General features: G+C 42.3%; 1 protein-coding gene across 1 annotated transcript in view; it reads left to right on the top strand.

The window, feature by feature from the left end:
- plppr5b (phospholipid phosphatase related 5b) overlaps positions 1-22,489 on the top strand; it is a 155,506-nt gene that overhangs the window by 90,002 nt on the left and 43,015 nt on the right. Inside the window, exon 3 of the mRNA XM_061713037.1 lies at positions 8,560-8,810. Coding sequence (XP_061569021.1) covers positions 8,560-8,810 — 251 coding nt within the window. The remainder of the gene's footprint in view (positions 1-8,559; positions 8,811-22,489) is intronic.

Genomic DNA, 22,489 nt, shown 5'->3' with positions numbered 1-22,489 from the left:
TGAATTAACTCTCGAAGGAATGGAATATATTGCTCCAAAATTACGCGATTAATTCAGAATGTTCAAAATGGCCGACTTCCTGTTCGGTTTCGGCCATGGCGCCAAGAGACTTTTCTTTTAGTTGCGACATGATACAGGTGTGTACCGATTTTCGTTCATGTACGTCAAACCGTATTATGGGGCTTGAGGCTCAAAGTTTTTTCTGTCTGAACCAATCAGATGAAGGGTGGCCGCGCTTTTTTGCGTCTAGCGTCTCCACGGTAACGCTTTTGAAAGAGAAAAGTAATGCGTGGTGTCGCACGATGGAGACGCACATTTTTATGTATAACACACCTGGGTGCACGTTACGGTTCAGGCTGAATTAACTGCCAAAGGAATGGCATACATTTCGCCAAAATGACACGTTTAATTCAAAATGGCCGACATCCTGTTCGGTTTCGGGCATGACCCCAAGAGACTTTTGTTTAAGTTGTGCCATGATACAGGTGTGTACCGATTTTCGTGCATGTACGACAAACCATATTGTGGGGCTTGAGGCACAAAGTTTTCAAGGGGGCACTGTTGAGCCATTTTGCCACGCCCATTAATGCAAACCATTAAATATCAAATTTTTCGCCAGGCCTGACTTGCATGCAAAATATGGTGACTTTTTGGGGACGTTTAGGGGGGCAAAAAGGCCCTCCTTTCGTCAGAAGAAAAAGAAAGAAAGAAAGAAAAAATTCCTACAGATACAATAGGGCCTTCGCACTGCAAGTGCTCGGGCCCTAAAAATTCCTGCAAATACAATAGGGCCTTCGCACTGCAAGTGCTCGGGCCCTAATTAAAGCTGCAAGCAGCGATGAACGGGCCCTCGCACTCACGGCCACCGCCCCCCATAAGCATATCAGAAACGACACCACCCATGACTTCCTATGTCAAACCATTCAAAAGATATAGCAGAAAAAAGGGACAACCAATCAGAAGAAGGGGCTGGGCTAATACAGGCCAATGAATGCCAAGGACTCCATAGAGAATCTGATGACACCACCCACGACTCTCTATGTCAAACCATTCAAAAGTTACAGCAGAAAATCGGGACAACCAATCAGAAGAAGGGGCGGGGTTTATTTTTAACAATTATGGTAAAGGACTCAATACCGAGTCCCATGACACCACCCACGACTCTTTATGTCAAACCATTCAAAAGTTATGGCAGAGAATAGTATTCTAGGGGGCGCTGTTGAGCCGTTAGGCCACGACCATTAATGCAAACCATGAAATATCAAATGTATCGCCAGGCCTGGCTTGCATGCAAAATTTGGTGACTATCAAATATGGACCAATCAGATGAAGGGGGGGCGGGCATTTTGGTGTCTAGCGTCGCCACGGTAACGCTTTTGAAAGAGAAAAGTAATGCGTGGTGTCGCAGGATAGAGACGCACATTTTGATGTATAACACACCTGGGTGCACGTTACGGTTCGGGCTGAATTAACTGCTGAAGGAATGGCATAAATTTCGCCAAAAGGACACGATTAATTCAAAATGGCCGACATCCTGTTCGGTTTCGGCCATGGCTCCAAGAGACTTTTCTTTAAGTTGTGCAATGATACAGGTGTGTAGCGATTTTCGTGCATGTACGTCGACCGTATTGTGGGGATTGAGGCACAAAGTTTTCCGGGGGGCGCTTTTCAGCCATTTTGCCATGCCCATTAATGCAAACCATGAAATATCAAATTTATCGTCAGGCCTGGCTTGCATGCCAAATTTGGTGCCTTTCGGTGAACTATCAAATATGGAACAATCAGATGAAGTGGGGGTGCGCTTGTTGGCGTCTAGCGTCGCCAAGGTAACACTTTTGAAAGAGAAAAGTAATGCGTGGTGTCGCAGGATGGAGACGCACATTTTGATGTATAACACATCTGGGTTCACGATACGGTTTGGGCTGAATTAACTCTCGAAAGAATGGCATATATTGCTCCAAAATTACGCGATTAATTCAGAATGTTCAAAATGGCCGACTTCCTGTTCGGTTTCGGCCATGGCACCAAGAGACTTTTCTTTTAGTTGCAACATGATACAGGTGTGTACCGATTTTCGTTCATGTACGTCAAACCGTATTATGGGGCTTGAGGCACAAAGTTTTTTCGGTCTGAACCAATCAGATGAAGGGTGGGCGCGCTTTTTGGCGTCTAGCGACGCAACGGTAACGCTTTTGACTGAGAAAAGTAATGCGCATTGTCGCAGGATTGAGACGCACATTTTTATGTATAACACACCTGGGTGCACGTTACGGTTCGAGCGAAGACGCGGCCGAAGAAATAGCATAAATTGCGCCAAAATTACATGATTAATTCATAATGGCCGACCTCTTGTTCAGTTTCGGCCATGGCGCCAAGAGACTTTTCTTTAAGTTGTGACATGATACAGGTGTGTACCGATTTTCGTGCATGTACGTCAAAAACGAGAAAAAAGAAATTCCTACAGATATGTAGCACGGCGAGTGCTACGGGGCCCGACCGACAGGACAGAGAGGACACGGGGTTTTGTGCACAAACACCTTTATTTCCAAACACACCAACACCAGCACTGCTCCGGCCGCTGGACGGCCTCCAGAGCTGGGGCGTCCAGGACCGCGTCCTCCCCAACGCAGCACTGCTCCGGTCGCTGGTCCGTCTCCGTCTCTGCGACGAACCTCAGGCGTGGCGCCGGGATGGGTCGCGCTGCGGGTCCCGCCGCCGCTGGGGCCGCCTCGGGAGCCGTCGCTTGGCGGTCCGCAGCCTCTGCCTCCCAGCCTGCCGGCTGCGGCGCCTCCAGCGCTTCTGCGGCGCACCTCAAGCGTGGTGCTGGGGTGGGTCGCGCCGCGGGTCCAGCCGCCTCGGGAGCCGTCGCTTGGCGGCCCGCAGCCTCTGCCTCCCGGCCTGCCGGCTGCGGCGCCACCAGCGCTTCCAGCGCTGCGAGCTGCTGCTCACCCGGGCCCTGGAGCAGGGCTGCCAGGTCGGCCAGTGTGGACACCTGTTCCCAATCACCTGAGTGGCTGCACCTCCACCCTGCCACAAGATACAATAGGGCCTTCGCACTGTAAGTGCTCGGGACCTAATTAAAGATAGCCTACACATGCAAACAATCCCTCATATCATTTACAGTTTGTTTTTGAGTAGATTGAGTTTTGTTAAAGCTGTAGGATAAAAACTGTCCCTAAAAGGGGTTGTTCTTGTTTTTATAGCTCTGTACCATCTACCTGAGGGCAACAGTGCAAATAGAGAGTGTCCAGGGCGAGGAGTGTGATCTGTTTTGCCTTTTTAATGCAGCGGTCAGTTTTTTAATCTCTTACTTTGCTTTTTCTATTTGCGAGTTGCCTTTATTTTGAAATCTGTTTGTACGGTTGGCTTCTTCTGCTTGAGTTGTGGGTGAAAAACAACAGTCAGTCCAAACTTGAAGTGAACATTGATTGGCTATCCCTGTGTTTGAGCTTGTTTAGCATATGCTGCTAGGCTCCCATTGTAGCTGGACAGGCATGGGGAGGGGAAGTAGCAGAGAAGAGAGGTGAAAATGGAGAAGTATGTGAAAGTTGTCGGTCCAGTGAACAGGGGAATTTACATTTCTAAAACGCCCCGACGGCACCTTTGATAGAGGTAGAGTGATATGTCTTTGTGGAAAGGACTTTGCTCACCACTGAAGCAGCTCAAGTTTAGCCTACCACATAAACGCAGAGCACCCGGTCGCAAGCGCAGCCACAGCTAACATTAGCATAAAAGGCTAGGGTGGCATCTGTTCAGGTCTGTTAAAAAAATAAATACATTACTTTATGAAGCCACATTTTTTTGTTATATATCAACGTTTGATCTCCCACAATAATGTAATGAATTTAAAGGAAAACACCTCAAGTTGAAGGCTTTTCTCAGCAATGTGTAGGTGAGATTAAAAAAGAAATTCATTAGATTAATTAATTACATATCTTAATTTATCGCCAAAAAATTTTAATCGCTTGACAGCACTAACAATTTTATTCAATTCGGATGATGCCACAGGGGGACCCAGGACACACACTCATCCCTACCACCTGAAGAACCCTGCGCCACCAGTGTCTCTGGTCCTGAGCTCCAAGCGGCCCTGTGTTGACACAGGCGGTTCTAGAATCACAAGACAAGATAATTCAGTCGCTTGCTGAAATCAACACGAACTTGAAACGCATCACTGATGCCTTGTCAACATATATCATATGTTAAAAAATGAACCTTATTTCAGTTTTCCATTTATATTGTGTCAATGACATGTTCTCGGGCTCGAATGGTAGGTGGATGGGGTTGCACATAGAGTGGTGCTGGCTCTTGCTTGTTTGCCAGCTCCTCAACTTCACCCATGCCATGCCGGTGTGCCAGATTGTGCAAGATGGCACATGTCATCCCAATGTGACACACCTTGTCAGAGCGGTACAGCAGTGGATAGCTGCTGTCACCTGACGGGTTATTGTGAATAGACACATTAATCAACTGTAAAGTGGCTTTATAGTCAAAATTCTAAACACGTCACTTACCAAGAAGGCATCCATCCTGCACCCTGGCAGCTTTGAGCCTCATCCCCACCATGCTGTTGCTGAGGACGTAGGAGTCATGGGTCAATCCAGGCCACTTTGCCACAAAATTCGTAAGGCACATTTGTACATAACGCATAATTGGTATGTTGATCGAATTAAAATTCTTCCTATTTACGTATGCAAATTCATGCACAGATGTCACATTTATGTGTGTGCAGTTGATCACACCTATTACATTAGGCGCTACAAATTGTGTTTTGATGTTTGCATGGTCAACTGCATCATATTGGAAGCTGAGGTACCTGGCGGACATGTCGATGATCCTGACCCACACAGTTGGCATTGCACTGCTCAGTGCAGACTCACTGATTCCTGACTGGTCTGCCAACTCTCTTTGGAAAAACCTGGTTACCAGGAAACCAAGTGTGGTCCGCACTTGAAGGGGAACAGGCTCCTCCCATGCACCTTTCTAAAGTCGGACCCAACTCAGCACAAAGTTCAAAGAGGATCTGAAACAAGTGAACAGCCAATCATCATCCTGGACCAGCAGATCAGTGTGGTCCCTGAAGACTCATTCCCTCCTGATCCTGCCATTAGCCATGTCCTCTAACAGAGCCAAGGCTTCCATTGTAATTGTGGGTTACGTTGTCTAGTGCCTACCTTTATATGCTCAGACCATGTGGTTAATTGTGAAATTGTTGCAATTCAACTCATGTGTTACTTATTTGGTGATTTGAGGGCTGTCGTGTCCTTCACATGTGGTAGTGAACTGTTTGTTGATGTCACGTTTCCTCATATTTTGGACTTCGCTGCTTAGTGTTGCCAATGGACAAAACCTTAGAAATGTACGCCAACCTTGATGTGCGTGTGAGGACAGCAATTTTTACGTCACTTTTTTAACATCCGCCTGTGAGTGTGGAAAGTGGCGTACGCATTTCTTTTGTGCGGCCCCACTCTAGTATATAAGGCCCTTGGAGATTGGTTATCAGGCATAAATTGGAGTGCTTTTTGGAGCTCTCTAAGAGTTAGCGGCTTATCAAATTCTTTTTCTTAGTCTTTTGTAAGGTGAGGTAAGTTGATATTGTTTATGTTTGGTTTATTTGTAGATTAATAGAGGTTTATATAAATGTTCCTGAATTCATCATTGATTTCTTTGGGTTTTTGAACAATCTTAGGTTATTAGCATTCATAGTTTCTAATTCCTTAAATTCCTTAATTCTTCTAAAATATATATATCAAAAACCTGAGAATCTGCTTGTGTAAACATTTGGACAAATGCCTGGCACACAACGTGTGTATGTGTGTGAGAAAGAGTGAAGTGCACGACCAGTGCATTGCAGAAACGAATAAACAAACAAAATAGGCTAATGTATTTTTTTAGATAAATAAAAAAAAAATACAATGAAAATGAATTGTGCATTCAAATAACAGTAATAACAACAAATGCCACTATCGGAGACGTGCAATCAGTGCACTTAAACAGATCCTCAGCCTGCACAATGTTGACTGATTATTTAACCTTATGTAACCATCCAGGAAATTTTGTTTTAACACAGTAGTCCGTGGGCCAGAGCCCAAAATTTCACTTGTCAGAACCACTCAAGGTGACCAAACTTACTTATAATTTTTGAAAAGATCCATGTCTTTAGATGATATTTTTGTACGATAACCTTCCTGAGTGGCAGCTGGATCATAGTTATCAGCTCATGAAGTTACCACCCCCTTCAGAAAATTACATTTTAGATGCTGGTGAATATCCTGGTTTAGACTCATGTACAGGAAATCTGTCAATGTGTCACAATATTGTCTTTGGTATCATTCATTCAAGCTAAGATGTGAATCTTTCTGACCAACATAGAGGTCACTGCAGCTCTTTAAACTATAAACAACACACATTTTTACACAATTTTCGCCTAAATGATATACTATCTTTTATCCCTGTGTCATCTTTCAACAACAAAGACACAAAATAAAAAAAACTGGAATACTCACAGGACCATAAAGATTCAGGAAATGTATAATATAACCCTACTATATTGTTGTTACCGGTCATTGTGAGCCTTAATCTAGAAGAGCACCATTAGGCTCCTATGAAACTAACAGCCACTAATGTCACAAACTGGTCTTTATCCGCAAATACACGACATAAAGGACATAACAATGAGATAAGGAACCAGCTTAGTTTTATAAACATTAGAGACACAAAATACAAAAAATACAAGAAAAAAATACAAAAACTAGAATACTCACAGGACCATAAGGATTCAGGAAATGTATAATACACCCATTTAAAATCATCAACTAACCTTAAGGGGGTTTTAACTTCATGAGCTGATAACTATGATCCAGCTGCCACTCAGGAAGGTTACCAGACCAGAATATCATCTACAGACATGGATCTTTTCAACAATCATAAGTAAGTTTGGTCACCTTGAGTGGTGCTGATATCTGGTCTGGAACATGGACTACAGCTGTGTGAACACATTCACAAATTCCACTCATAACAGGTCATCACACAAAATAAAATAAAAAAACATGATGGGTCTCAACAGGTGGGTTCGCACAGCTTACACATTCACAAATCACACTCATAACAGGCCATAACGCAGAATAACAATTACAGCAATTTAAAAAAAACATTAGCTCTCAGGTGGGTTCAGGCAATATTAAGCCTCTTACCTTAAGTGCCCCGGAGCACTCCGCCTCGACTTCACTTCCTTCACCAGAGGTGGGAGAGGAACGGGACCCTGTTGTGACATCGTTTCTCTCCTCATCTCTGGCTCACACTGACACCTTTTTTGATGTGAACCCAAAGTGTGCAAGTGACACACTCTGTGTTAGACTAGGTAGTTAGACTAGGTGTGTTAGACTAGCTTCCGCTTAGCCATGTTATTGTGGCATCTCAACCAGCCGGCCTATGTCGTTGCGCTGTGCTGGCGCACATGGCTAATTTGCATACATAAAGGTGCAGGACTTGTGTTAAACCAATAAAAGTTTTGAATTGTGAATACTTGATATGGTGATCTCTTAAACATATTTAATTGACCATTAGTGACAGTCAAATTATCAAATTATATTATATAGCCTAATTTATTTATTTTTTTGACAACATTGAGACCCCCCCTAAATTTGGCTTTTGAGTCCTTCAGGGGGGCTCAAGGGTTAATCCGGGGGGTCGGACCTCCCCGGACCCCCTCATATTTCGCACTATGGTTGTATGTATATGAGCGCTATTCTAGTACCCAATCTCATTGAACAAAATCAGAATATCACTAACCTCTGAACTGGATGAATGTCTCAGATAACTTTGCTTTGAGTCGGAGTGCCGGGTCCACTTGCCCCCCGTGTCACAAAACTGATTTAAAAAGGCATCAATGTTATTCCAGGGTGAAATTGTTCACGAGTTGACACAGATTCTCTCTGTCTGTTTTCCATTATCTCTGTCTGTGTTCCATTATCTCTGTCTGTTTTCCATTCTCTCTGTCTGTTTTCTCTTTTCCTGCTCTACCCAGCTTGCCTCCGGCAGGAGGGTCCCCCCTTATGATCCAGGTCCTGCTCAAGGTTTCTTCCCTCCTAAAGGGGAGTTTTTCTTGCCACTGTTTGGCTTAAGATTTTTCTCCCACTAGGGGAGTTTTTTACCTGCCATTGTTTATGTAATAATTGCTCGGGGGTTTATGTTCATGTTCTGGGTCTCTGGAAAGATCCTAGAGACAACTTATGTTGTAATAGACACTATATAAATAAAACTGAATTGAAATTGAATTGAAAGATATATTAAGAAATTATAAGATAAGAAGTCTAGCAGCAAGGGGCTGCTATCTTGGATTCTTTGCACCAGTCTCTCGCAGAGTCTTGTGATCACAGGCTCAATTTAGCTTTTTATTTTTGTTACATGCAGATGTTGGTTCTGACTATGGATCCTGTCACCTCATGCAGCACCTTACTTTTGATAAAGGTTTACCTATTACATCTTGAAGCCAACAGTATTGCTTACAATGGTAATTTTATGTAGCCCTGCTCTTAACACCATCTTGTTTCTTCCCAGGAGTCTACACCTTTGGGATCTTCACTGTTGATATCTTCGTCAATGCAGGGCAGGTAGTGACAGGAAACTTGGCACCCTACTTCTTGACCGTCTGTAAGCCCAACTATACGGCGCTGGGATGCCAACAGTCCCTGCGCTATATTAGCCACCAGGAGGCCTGCACAGGAAACCAGGATGATATCCAGCATGCTCGGAAGACCTTCCCTTCCAAGGAGGCAGCACTAAGTGTCTACACTGCACTTTATGTGACAGTGAGTTAATTTCCTTAGATGGCTGACGATAACCGTTTGTAAAAACAAATGTGTACATAGATACATTTATTTATTTACACACACGCACACGCACACCCACACCCACACACACACATTTTTATGTATGTATACAGATGTTCCTGGTTTCATATTTACGTATTGAAAGATTTGTGTTCTTTTGTCTGGCGAACCAAAAGAAAACTAGTGGAATAGAATCAAAGGTTAATACAAGCTTTTAATACGTAAAGTACAAGGTTTTCCGGCCGGAGGTACATTTGTCTGAAACCACAGAAGGTAGGAGAGAAATGCACCCCGTGGTCATCAGTCCAGTTGATTTTATAGAAAAGGGGGGGGTGTCCTTTGCACCTGAATACCATTGGTAGAGCCAGCTAAGGGGAAGACACCTTAACGTGTCACTTCCATCTCTACATTTCCTTTCTCTGGGGTGTCAAGCCTAGATCACAGATGAGACCTCCCAATACCAAGCATCTGCTGTTCCCCACCGTCTCCTCTTCAACAATGGTATGTGTATTGTATTTAACCTCTAATCTAAATTTGTCTACCCGTATCACTAGAGGGGGTGGCTCCGTGTCTTAATCAATACGAGGTTACTTTGAATATTAAGAGAAAGCCCACCAGTGTTATAAATTATTTGAGCTTTTAACAATTTCATGAAATCCTAACAGTATTCACACATGATTCTCACGTGATTCAAGTGTGAATTACGTCTCTTGTTAGAGGGGGGAGGAGAGTGGTCATCAGAGGCTGCAGTGTAGCCAAACAACCACAAGATTCAGATTCAGATTGCTTTTATTTGACATTTGTGTTAAACACATAGGAATTTGTCACAGTGGTAACAGTGTGCGCATTCAGAATATTGTTTTCACATATAAATAAATAAATCACAGACACAAACACCACAGTGAATGAATAAACAAAAATAAAGTGCAGGCATATACAATAAATTGTAGTCCAGTTTTGATTTTTTTTTTTTTTTTAAGTGACACCGGAGACCAGTGCCAGTGTCACTAAGGAGCGGGAGGGGGGGGGTGCGGTTGAGTCATTGATCAGCCTGGCGACTGAGGGGAAGAAGCTGAGTCTGTGGCGGGTTTTCACAAGGGGGCATCTTTGAGCAAGAGGATGCCAGCGCTCATACCCCACAGCAGCAGGGAGCCTAAACACTATATTTAGATATTTAGAAATAATACTGTTAGTAAATATGAAACAGAATTATGAACCTAAGTATCATTAGGGCCCAAGCACTTACAGTGCGAAGGCCCTATTGTATCTGTAGGAATTTTTCTTTATTCTTTCTTCTGACGAAAGGAGGGCCTTTTTGCCCCCCTAAACGTGCCCCAAAAGTCACCAAATTTTGCAGGCCTGGCCTGGCGAAAAATTTGATATTTAATGGATTGCATTAATGGGCGTGGCAAAATGGCTCAACAGTGCCCCCTAGAAAACTTTGTGCCTCAAGCCCCACAATACGGTTTGACGTACATGCACGAAAATCGGTACACACCTGTATCATGGCACAACTGAAAGAAAAGTCTCTTGGCGCCATGGCCGAACAGGAAGTCGGCCATTTTGAATTAATCGTGTAATTTTGGCGCAATTTATGCCATTTCTTCAGCCGCTTCAGAGCCCGAACCGTAACGTGCACCCAGGTGTGTTATACATCAAAATTTGCGTCTCCGTCCTGCGACAACGCGCTTTTTTTTCTCAGTCAAAAGCATTACCGTGGTGACGCTAGATGCCAAAAAGCGCGCACACCCTTCATCTGATTGGCTCAGACAGAAAAAACTTTGTGCCTCAAGCCCCACAATATGGTTTGACTTACATGCACGAAAATCGCTACACACCTGTATCATGTCGCAACTTAAAGAAAAGTCTCTTGGTGCCATGGCTGAAACCGAGCAGGAAGTCCGCCATTTTGAACATTTTGAATTTATCGTCGTCATTTTGGCGAAATATATGCCATTCCTGTGGCAGTTAATACGGCCCGAACCGTGATGTGCACCCAGGTGTGTTATACATCAAAATGTGCGTGTCCATCCTGCGACGACGCGCATTACTTTTCTCTTTCAAAAGCGTTAACCTGGCGACGCTAGGCGCCAAAAAGCATCTGATTGGTCCATATTTGATAGTTTCCCAAAAGTCACCAAATTTTGCACGCGAGCCAGGCCTGGTGATAAATTTGATATTTCATGGTTTGCATTAATGGGTGTGGCAAGATGGCTCAACAGCGCCCCCTAGAAAACTTTTAGGAACTATCACATATCGACCAATCAGAAGAAGGGGCGGGGCTAATTCATGCCAAATAAGGTCAAGTACTCAATACCGAGTCCGATGACACCACCCACGACTCTTTATATCAAATCATTCAAAAGTTATGGCAGAAAGTAGGAACTATCAAATATGGATCAACCAGATGAAGTGGGGCGTGTCTTTTGGCATCTAGCGTCGCCACGGTAACGCTTTTGACTGAGAAAAGTAATGCGCGTCGTTCAGGATCGAGACGTACATTTTGATGTATAACACACCTGGGTGTGTTATACATCAAATGTATAACTGTTACATTTTTCTAGCGCTTGAAATGTATAACTGTTACATTTTTCTGCCTATTCGTTTTGCGTCCAAGTCACGTGACTTTTAAGATTCTGGCCGTGACACCAACAAGCACGGTGGACATTTTTCATTTTTGAGTGAAAAAAATCTATATTTTGAGTTAACAAACACGGTGGACATTTTTCATTTTTGAGTGAAAAAAATCTATATTTTGAGTTAGTTTCTGCATAGAAATGCGTTTTGATTACATTTCTAGCAATATATAAATGTAGATAATCTCTTGCTTGCTCGTGGTTGCAACGTTTTTTTCATTTTTTTTTCTCGTCAGAATAATGTAAAACTGGAACGTTTTAATGCATAGAAATGCGTTTTGATTACATAATATAAATAAAATCAATATTGTGAGTTAGTTTCTGCATGGAAATGCGTTTTGATTATATTTCTAGCAATACATATTTAACTTTCATAATATTCACTCAATAAATGTACATAATCTCTTGCTTGCTCTGGTTGCAACGTTTTTTCAGATCTCGTCAGAATAATGTAAAACAGGAACGTTATAATAACGTGAAATGGTTACATTTTTGGTTGCTGGACACGCTGGGAAACAAATCAATATTTTGAGTTAGTTTCTGCATAGAAATGCGTTTTGATTACATTTCTAGCAATACATATTTCACTTTCATAATATTCACTCAGTAAATGTATATAATCTCTTGCTTGCTCGTGGTTGCAACGTTTTTTTCAGATCTCGTCAGAATAATGTAAAACAGGAACGTTATAATAACGTGAAATGGTTACATTTTTGGTTGCTGGACACGCTGGGAAACAAATCAATATTTTGAGTTAGTTTCTGCATAGAAATGCGTTTTGATTACATTTCTAGCAATACATATTTCACTTTCATAATATTCACTCAGTAAATGTATATAATCTCTTGCTTGCTCGTGGTTGCAACGTTTTTTTCAGATCTCGTCAGAATAATGTAAAACTGGAACGTTTTAATAACGTGAAATGGTTACATTTTTTGTTGCTGGACACGCTGGGAATAAAATCAATATTGTGAGTTAGTTTCTGCATAGAAATGCGTTTTGATCATATTTCTAGCAATACATATTTAACTTTCATAATATTCACTCAATAAATGTACATAATCTCTTGCTTGCTCTGGTTGCAAGGTTTTTTCAGATCTCGTCAGAATAATGTAAAACTGGAACGTTTTAATAACGTGAAATGGTTACATTTTTGGTTGCTGGACACGCTGGGAAACAAATCAATATTTTGAATTAGTTTCTGCATAGCAATGCGTTTTGATTACATTTCTAGCAATACATATTTCACTTTCATAATATTCACTCAGTAAATGTATATAATCTCTTGCTTGCTCGTGGTTGCAAGGTTTTTTCAGATCTCGTCAGAATAATGTAAAACTGGAACGTTTTAATAACGTGAAATGGTTACATTTTTGGTTGCTGGACACGCTGTGGAAAAAATCAATATTTTGAGTTAGTTTCTGCATAGAAATGCGTTTTGATTACATTTCTAGCAATACATATTTCACTTTCATAATATTCACTCAGTAAATGTATATAATCTCTTGCTTGCTCGTGGTTGCAACGTTTTTTTCAGATCTCGTCAGAATAATGTAAAACTGGAACGTTTTAATAACGTGAAATGGTTACATTTTTGGTTGCTCGACACGCTGGGAATAAAATCAATATTGTGTGTTAGTTTCTGCATAGAAATGCGTTTTGATCATATTTCTAGCAATACATATTTAACTTTCATAATATTCACTCAATAAATGTACATAATCTCTTGCTTGCTCTGGTTGCAAGGTTTTTTCAGATCTCGTCAGAATAATGTAAAACTGGAACGTTTTAATAACGTGAAATGGTTACATTTTTGGTTGCTGGACACGCTGGGAAACAAATCAATATTTTGAATTAGTTTCTGCATAGCAATGCGTTTTGATTAATAATAATAATAATAATACATTTTATTTATATAGCGCTTTTCAGGGCACTCAAAGACGCTTTACATTAAAACAAAACACATAATACAAATTACAATTACACAGGACAGTACATAAGGACACAACATGAGACACGACATTAATCACACATTAAAAGCAGTTCTGTAAAGGTGAGTTTTGAGATGGGATTTGAATGCTGGGAGGTCTGTACAGTCACGGATGTTTTTGGGGAGGGAGTTCCAGAGGGTGGGAGCAGCGATGGAGAAGGCCCTGTCGCCCCAGGTCCGGTGCTTGGTTCTGACAGGAAGGGACAGGAGGTTGGCGTCAGAGGAGCGGAGGCTGCGGGAGGGAGTGTAGCGGTGGAGCAGGTCGGTGAGGTAGCAGGGGGCCTGGTTGTGGAGAGCTTTGTGGGTGAGGAGAAGGATTTTGAAGTGGATCCGTTGAGGGATGGGGAGCCAGTGGAGCTTCTGGAGGACTGGGGTGATGTGGTCTCTGGAGCGGCTGTGGGTGAGCAGGCGGGCGGCAGAGTTTTGAATGTATTGGAGTTTATTGAGGACCTTGGAAGTTGAACCGTAGAGGATGCTGTTGCAGTAGTCGAGTCTTGAGGTGATGAAGGCGTGGATCAGGGTTTCAGCTGTAGAGAAGGAGAGTGATGGACGGAGACGGGCAATATTTTTGAGGTGGAAGAAAGCAGTCCTTGTGATGTGGTTGACATGGTGTTGGAAGGAGAGGTTACTGTCCAGGATAACTCTGAGGTTGCGGATGTGAGTGGAGGGAGACAGAATGGAGTTGTCCATGGTGAGGGTGAAGTTGTGAGCGGTTTTGGTGAGGGATTTTGGGCCGATGATGAGCATGTCCGATTTGTTGTAGTTGAGTTGGAGGAAGTTTGAGTGCATCCATGACTTGATTTCAGCGAGGCAGTTGGTCAGGGTAGAGTGGGTTGCAGAGGTGAGGGATTTGGTGGAGATGTACAGTTGGACGTCGTCGGCGTAGCAGTGGAAGTGGAGGCAGTGGCGGCGGATGATGTTGCCAAGGTGGAGCATGTAGAGGATGAAGAGTAGAGGACCAAGCACCGAACCCTGGGGGACGCCTTGTGACAGAGGGGCAGTGGAGGAGGAGCAGTTGTTGATGCTGATGAATTGATGTCTGTTGGTGAGATAGGATTTTAACCAGGAGAGGGCGGATCCGGTGATGTGGAGAGATGATTCCAGGCGGGAAAGGAGGATGGTGTGGCTGATGGTGTCAAAGGCTGCTGTGAGGTCCAGGAGAAGGAGAATGCTGAGGTTGCCGGAGTCGGAAGAGAGAAGGAGGTCGTTGGTGACTTTGATGAGGGCTGTTTCTGTGCTGTGACGTGAGCGGAAACCAGATTGAAATGTTTCAAACAGATCATTGGAGGTGAGGTGGGTCTTGAGCTGAGTGGCGACGGCACGTTCCAGAATTTTTGACAGGAAAGGGAGGTTGGAAATGGGCCGGAAGTTGTTCATGGTGTCGGGGTTGAGTCCAGGTTTTTTGAGGATGGGGGTGACAGCTGCCAGTTTGAGGGTGTCCGGGACTGATCCAGAGCTGAAGGAGGAGTTGACGATGTTGATGATGAGTGGGGAGATGGCTGGGAGACAGTTTTTTATGAATGTGGATGGGATGGGGTCCAGAGCACAGGAAGAGGTTTTCATGCCCATCATGACTGTTGAAAGAGACGCTGAAGACATGGGAGAGAAGTGAGACAGGGGCTGAGTGGTGGAGGGGGGGGAAACAGGTGGGGAGGTGGAGGGGGTGGAGGAGGTGGTCAGGTTACTGTAGATGGTCTGGATTTTGGATTGAAAAAATGAGAGGAAGTCGTTGCACTTAGAGACTGTGAAGGAGTTGGAGATGTTGTCACTGGGTTTGAGAAGTTTGTTGATTGTGGAGAAGAGAGCCTTTGGGTTGGAGGAGTCGGAATGGATGATGTTGGAGAAGTAGGTGGAGCGAGCTGAGTTGAGGGCGTCCTTGTATTGGTTGAGATGATCAGAGTAGGCGAGTTGATGAACAGTTAATCCAGATTTCTTGCAGAGTCGCTCGAGTTGACGTTTACGGGATTTCAGTTTGCGGAGTTCAGGGGTGTACCAGGGTGCTGAGCGTGCGAAAGAGACTGTTTTGGTTTTGATGGGAGCCAGTTGATCAAGACAGGAGGAGAGTGTATGATTGTAGTAATCCACGAGGTCCGAGGGGTTGTCGGGTGACGGGGGAGGGGAGGCGGACATCTGAGTGGCAAGAGAGGCTGAGAGGGCAGAGGGGGAGATGGATCTGATGTTGCGGAAGGATATTTTGCGTGCTTCTTTGGGAGTGGGGATGGGGATGTTGATGTCCATAATGATTGCCAGGTGATCAGACACGTGGAGGTTGAGGCTGGAGAGCTGATTTATGGTGAGGCCGGTGGAGCAGACGAGATCGAGGGTGTGGCCGCGGGCGTGAGTGGGGAAGTCGACGTGTTGAGTGAAGTTGAGGCAGTGTAGCAGGTCCAGGAATTCAGTAGCAGGTTTACAGTTGGCATCGTTGATGTGGAAGTTGAAGTCACCCAGGAGGAGAACAGAGGGAGAGATGGAGCAGAGCTGGGTCAGAAAATCCGAGAGATCCGAGAGAAAGGAGGGGTTTGGTTTGGGGGGCGATAAATGACGGCGGTGACAAGAGGAGTGGGGCCAGGTAGTCTGAAGGCAGCGTGCTCAAATGACGGAATGACAGGAATGGGGATGGAGGTTGCTTTAATGTCCTTTCTGTATATTGCTGCAACACCGCCCCCCGCCCCTCAGCGCGAGCTTGTTCCATGTAGGTGAAGTTGGGGGGAGTGGCCTGATTTAGTGAGAAATAGTCCAGGGGTTTGTGCCAGGTTTCTGTTAGACAGAGGAAATCCAGATTATTGTCCGTTATAAATTCATTCAGCAGCAGGCTTTTGTTGTTGAGTGAGCGGGTGTTGAACAGAGCCAGTTTCAGGTGGTGTTGCTTGGTGATTGGCTGAGAGGACTGAGGAAGTGGACGGAGATTGGACAGATTCACATGCTGCTTGTTGTGATGACGTAACGAAGATGCGGGACGGCAGGAGGACCAGAAGGAAGGAATGGAGTTTGGCGACGTGAAGTTGTAGGAGAACATGCGTCCTGAGCGGCTGTGTGGAGGATGGTTTTGCCAGAGTGGACCAGGTGTCGGACGCGGGTGGCGGGCCGCGGCGGAGTGGAGCGGCGGCATGGTCCGGGTCGAGAGCGGTAGCTGGAAGCTAACGCTAGCTAGCGTCGAGGAGCCGAGGGTCCGGGTGTAGAGGAGCGACGAAAACCCCAGGAATATCCACAGGATTAGCCACAGCATGCTACATCCAGCAGGTAAGCTTGTTGAGGTGGAGGTGGTGGTGGCTGAGGACGGAAAACAGCGGTGACCAGTAACGAGTAATGGCAGAGTAGCGAGCAGCTAGCTAGTTGCTTTAGCCGGTGGTTCAGAGCAAAACTTACTCGCGAGGGCTCCAAGAGGAGCCCGCAGCGGAGAGAAGACAGTTGCGGTGTACACGGGAGAAGTAAAAGTTGTATCAAAACTTACCGGCAGAGGCCCAAATACTGGGCCTGCTGCGTTGGAAATGCTTCGGTAAGTTTGACGTGAGCGGGTGCCAGGGATACACAGACCACGGTTCTGCTGCGGTGTCAGGAGGACCAGAGGTTCTGCTGCGGTGTCAGGAGGACCAGAGGTTCTGCTGCGGTGTCAGGAGGACCAGAGGTTCTGGTTCAAAGAGAGAAAGGAAGAAAAACACCACCTTCACATTGAAGTAGTTTAACTTCTGGGTGCTGTTGGTCAAAATGTGACCAAAAATGGAAAATTCAAAAAAACGAGCAGAAGTGAAAGAGTTTGTTAGCCGGTGTGAGAGCAGAGGATGCAGAGGACATCACGGTTGCAGACAAGATTACATTTCTAGCAATACATATTTCAATTTCATAATATTCACTCAGTAAATGTATATAATCTCTTGCTTGCTCGTGGTTGCAAGGTATTTTCAGATCTCGTCAGAATAATGTAAAACTGGAACGTTTTAATAACGTGAAATGGTTACATTTTTGGTTGCTGGACACACTGTGAAAAAAATCAATATTTTGAGTTAGCTTCTGCATAGAAATGCGTTTTGATTACATTTCTAGCAATACATATTTCACTTTCATAATATTCTCTCAGTAAATGTATATAATCTCTTGCTTGCTCGTGGCTGCAAGGTTTTTTCAGATCTCGTCAGAATAATGTAAAATTGGAACGTTTTAATAACGTGAAATGGTTACATTTTTGGTTGCTGGACACACTGTGGAAAAAATCTATATTTTGAGTTAGTTTCTGCATAGAAATGCGTTTTGATTGTATTTCTAGCAATACATATTTCACTTTCATAATATTCACTCAATAAATGTACATAATCTCTTGCTTGCTCTGGTTGCAAGGTTTTTTCAGATCTCGTCAGAATAATGTAAAACTGGAACGTTTTAATAACGTGAAATGGTTACATTTTTGGTTGCTAGACACGCTGGGAAACAAATCAATATTTTGAGTTAGTTTCTGCATAGAAATGCGTTTTGATTACATTTCTAGCAATACATATTTCACTTTCACAATATTCACTCAGTAAATGTATATAATCTCTTGCTTGCTCGTGGTTGCAAGGTTTTTTCAGATCTCGTCAGAATAATGTAAAACTGGAACGTTTTAATAACGTGAAATGGTTACATTTTTGGTTGCTGGACACACTGTGAAAAAAATCAATATTTTGAGTTAGCTTCTGCATAGAAATGCGTTTTGATTACATTTCTAGCAATACATATTTCACTTTCATAATATTCTCTCAGTAAATGTATATAATCTCTTGCTTGCTCGTGGTTGCAAGGTTTTTTCAGATCTCGTCAGAATAATGTAAAATTGGAACGTTTTAATAACATGAAATGGTTACATTTTTGGTTGCTGGACACACTGTGGAAAAAAATCAATATTTTGAGTTAGTTTCTGCATAGAAATGCGTTTTGATTACATTTCTAGCAATACATATTTCACTTTCATAATATTCTCTCAGTAAATGTATATAATCTCTTGCTTGCTCGTGGTTGCAAGGTTTTTTCAGATCTCGTCAGAATAATGTAAAACTGGAACGTTTTAATAACGTGAAATGGTTACATTTATGGTTGCTGGACACGCTGGGAAACAAATCAATATTTTGAATTAGTTTCTGCATAGCAATGCGTTTTGATTACATTTCTAGCAATACATATTTCACTTTCATAATATTCACTCAGTAAATGTATATAATCTCTTGCTTGCTCGTGGTTGCAAGGTTTTTTCAGATCTCGTCAGAATAATGTAAAACTGGAACGTTTTAATAACGTGAAATGGTTACATTTTTGGTTGCTGGACACACTGTGAAAAAAATCAATATTTTGAGTTAGTTTCTGCATAGAAATGCGTTTTGATTACCTTTCTAGCAATACATATTTCACTTTCACAATATTCACTCAGTAAATGTATATAATCTCTTGCTTGCTCGTGGTTGCAAGGTTTTTTCAGATCTCGTCAGAATAATGTAAAACTGGAACGTTTTAATAACGTGAAATGGTTACATTTTTGGTTGCTGGACACGCTGTGGAAAAAAATCAATATTTTGAGTTAGTTTCTGCATAGAAATGCGTTTTGATTACATTTCTAGCAACACATATTTCACTTTCATAATATTCACTCAGTAAATGTATATAATCTCTTGCTTGCTCGTGGTTGCAAGGGTTTTTCAGATCTCGTCAGAATAATGTAAAACTTGAACGTTTTAATAACGTGAAATGGTTACATTTTTGGTTGCTGGTCACACTGTGGAAAAAATCTATATTTTGAGTTAGTTTCTGCATAGAAATGCGTTTTGATTATATTTCTAGCAATACATATTTCACTTTCATAATATTCACTCAATAAATGTACATAATCTCTTGCTTGCTCTGGTTGCAAGGTTTTTTCAGATCTCGTCAGAATAATGTAAAACTGGAACTTTTTAATAACGTGAAATGGTTAAATTTTTGGTTGCTGGGCACGCTGGGAATAAAATCAATATTGGCCGGGTTTCCCAGATCCAACCTCTCTTAAGGATTTAAGAGAGGTTCAAAGAAGGTTTGAACTAAGAGAGAATCCTAAGATACGGGTGTTTCCCAGATGACTTCTTAACACCGTCCTTTAGTTTCGCTCTTTCAGACGCTCTTTGGAGCAGCTGTACGGTTCTGAAACCAAATGAATCGATGCCAGGCAAATCGATCACCGATCACTATCAGCGCATTTTCACACGCAGCACTGCCACCTAACGCACTAATTCCCTGCTGCCTGTGCGTTATAATAAAAAATTAAGATGATAAATATAATTCAATGACCCTTTTTCATCCAAACGGTGTGTTACTCCGTTATTTCTGGCTACAGTGAGGCTTTTTTTCCCCCACACACGGAGACCGGGAGTAAACGGGGTGGGCGTGTGTGTGCGTTCAAAAACATGAGCCAAGAGAAGGCGAGTTTCGCAAATCGCAACGTGGAATTACAGCAAACCCTGGTTTTTCGCAGGGGTTATGTTCCAAAAAGAACCCGTGATAAGTGAAATTCTTTTTACAATTATAGAGGGCTTCAGATTGCAGAGATCATCCCCGCCTCGCACGTATTCCTCCTCTTCTGAAGGATAGGCTGCATCCCGACTCGCGCTGTATACAGCGCGAGTCGGCAGGTGGGTTTTTTCAAAAGAAAATAGTTATGGGTCGTTGTCTTCGCTCTTTTTTCTTCAGGGCAAAAAGATTCTTTAATATAAACCGACACCATTGATTATATTTGAGACTGTATGAACGATTCATCAAAGGATCTCGTTCTTCAGCTACTGCTTCCCTGTCATCACATAGGGGCTCGGGCTCGGGCACGGCGCAGGTGTCCCGGTCTGACAGCCCGGTCCGACAGCACGTCCAGGGGACTGAAGTGCTGACGCACGAATGCGTTCATATAAACAGTTCTGCTTCGCGCACGGTGACGCGGTTGATTTGCAGCGAGAACGTGCTGTATAGCAGCCAAATTATCAAATAAATGATATTCATGATGATCGTTTTATTTGTGCGCATAAAGCATATACAGGAACACACTTGTTATTCCTTATTTTTCTTTTTTTCCCCCTTTGCTGTCACCAATAAATGCTAAACAATATAAATCTAAAGTATAAAATAAATCAAAATTTGTGCGGGGTGCATTGTTTTAATATCTCATTGCTTGGTGTGATATTGATTTGCCTGACGCGGCTGGATCTGTGAGTCTTTGTTCACTAAGATGGTTGGAAAGACTGGGTCAGCAGCATCTTTCATTTCCTTCTTAATGAAAGAGATACTTAAGCTAAGAGCGACTCTGGGAAACGCGATTTTCTTTCACAGGCTCCTTAAGAAGGTTTGAAAGAAGTCTTTCGCTGTTAAGAACTACTTAACTGATCTGGGAAACCCGGCCATTGTGAGTTAGTTTCTGCATAGAAATGCGTTTTGATTATATTTCTAGCAACACATATTTCACTTTCATAATATTCACTCAGTAAATGTATATAATCTCTTGCTTGCTCGTGGTTGCAAGGGTTTTTCAGATCTCGTCAGAATAATGTAAAACTGGAACGTTTTAATAACGTGAAATGGTTACATTTTTGGTTGCTGGACACACTGTGGAAAAAATCTATATTTTGAGTTAGTTTCTGCATAGAAATGCGTTTTGATTATATTTCTAGCAATACATATTTCACTTTCATAATATTCACTCAATAAATGTACATAATCTCTTGCTTGCTCTGGTTGCAAGGTTTTTTCAGATCTCGTCAGAATAATGTAAAACTGGAACGTTTTAATAACGTGAAATGGTTACATTTTTGGTTGCTGGACACGCTGGGAATAAAATCAATATTGTGAGTTAGTTTCTGCATAGAAATGCGTTTTGATCATATTTCTAGCAATACATATTTAACTTTCATAATATTCACTCAATAAATGTACATAATCTCTTGCTTGCTCTGGTTGCAAGGTTTTTTCAGATCTCGTCAGAATAATGTAAAACTGGAACGTTTTAATAACGTGAAATGGTTACATTTTTGGTTGCTGGACACGCTGGGAAACAAATCAATATTTTGAATTAGTTTCTGCATAGCAATGCGTTTTGATTACATTTCTAGCGATACATATTTCACTTTCATAATATTCACTCAGTAAATGTATATAATCTCTTGCTTGCTCGTGGTTGCAAGGTTTTTTCAGATCTCGTCAGAATAATGTAAAACTGGAACGTTTTAATAACGTGAAATGGTTACATTTTTGGTTGCTGGACACACTGTGAAAAAAATCAATATTTGGGTTAGTTTCTGCATAGAAATGCGTTTTGATTACCTTTCTAGCAATACATATTTCACTTTCACAATATTCACTCAGTAAATGTATATAATCTCTTGCTTGCTCGTGGTTGCAAGGTTTTTTCAGATCTCGTCAGAATAATGTAAAACTGGAACGTTTTAATAACGTGAAATGGTTACATTTTTGGTTGCTGGACACGCTGTGAAAAAAAATCAATATTTTGAGTTAGTTTCTGCATAGAAATGCGTTTTGATTACATTTCTAGCAACACATATTTCACTTTCATAATATTCACTCAGTAAATGTATATAATCTCTTGCTTGCTCGTGGTTGCAAGGGTTTTTCAGATCTCGTCAGAATAATGTAAAACTTGAACGTTTTAATAACGTGAAATGGTTACATTTTTGGTTGCTGGTCACACGGTGGAAAAAATCTATATTTTGAGTTAGTTTCTGCATAGAAATGCGTTTTGATTATATTTCTAGCAATACATATTTCACTTTCATAATATTCACTCAATAAATGTACATAATCTCTTGCTTGCTCTGGTTGCAAGGTTTTTTCAGATCTCGTCAGAATAATGTAAAACTGGAACTTTTTAATAACGTGAAATGGTTAAATTTTTGGTTGCTGGGCACGCTGGGAATAAAATCAATATTGTGAGTTAGTTTCTGCATAGAAATGCGTTTTGATTATATTTCTAGCAACACATATTTCACTTTCATAATATTCACTCAGTAAATGTATATAATCTCTTGCTTGCTCGTGGT

Source organism: Cololabis saira, chromosome 22, assembly GCF_033807715.1.
Source record: "Cololabis saira isolate AMF1-May2022 chromosome 22, fColSai1.1, whole genome shotgun sequence".
NCBI classification, from domain to species: domain Eukaryota; kingdom Metazoa; phylum Chordata; class Actinopteri; order Beloniformes; family Belonidae; genus Cololabis; species Cololabis saira.
The sequence above is the reverse complement of the archived record's forward strand: the minus strand, read 5'-3'. Positions and strand labels throughout refer to the sequence as shown.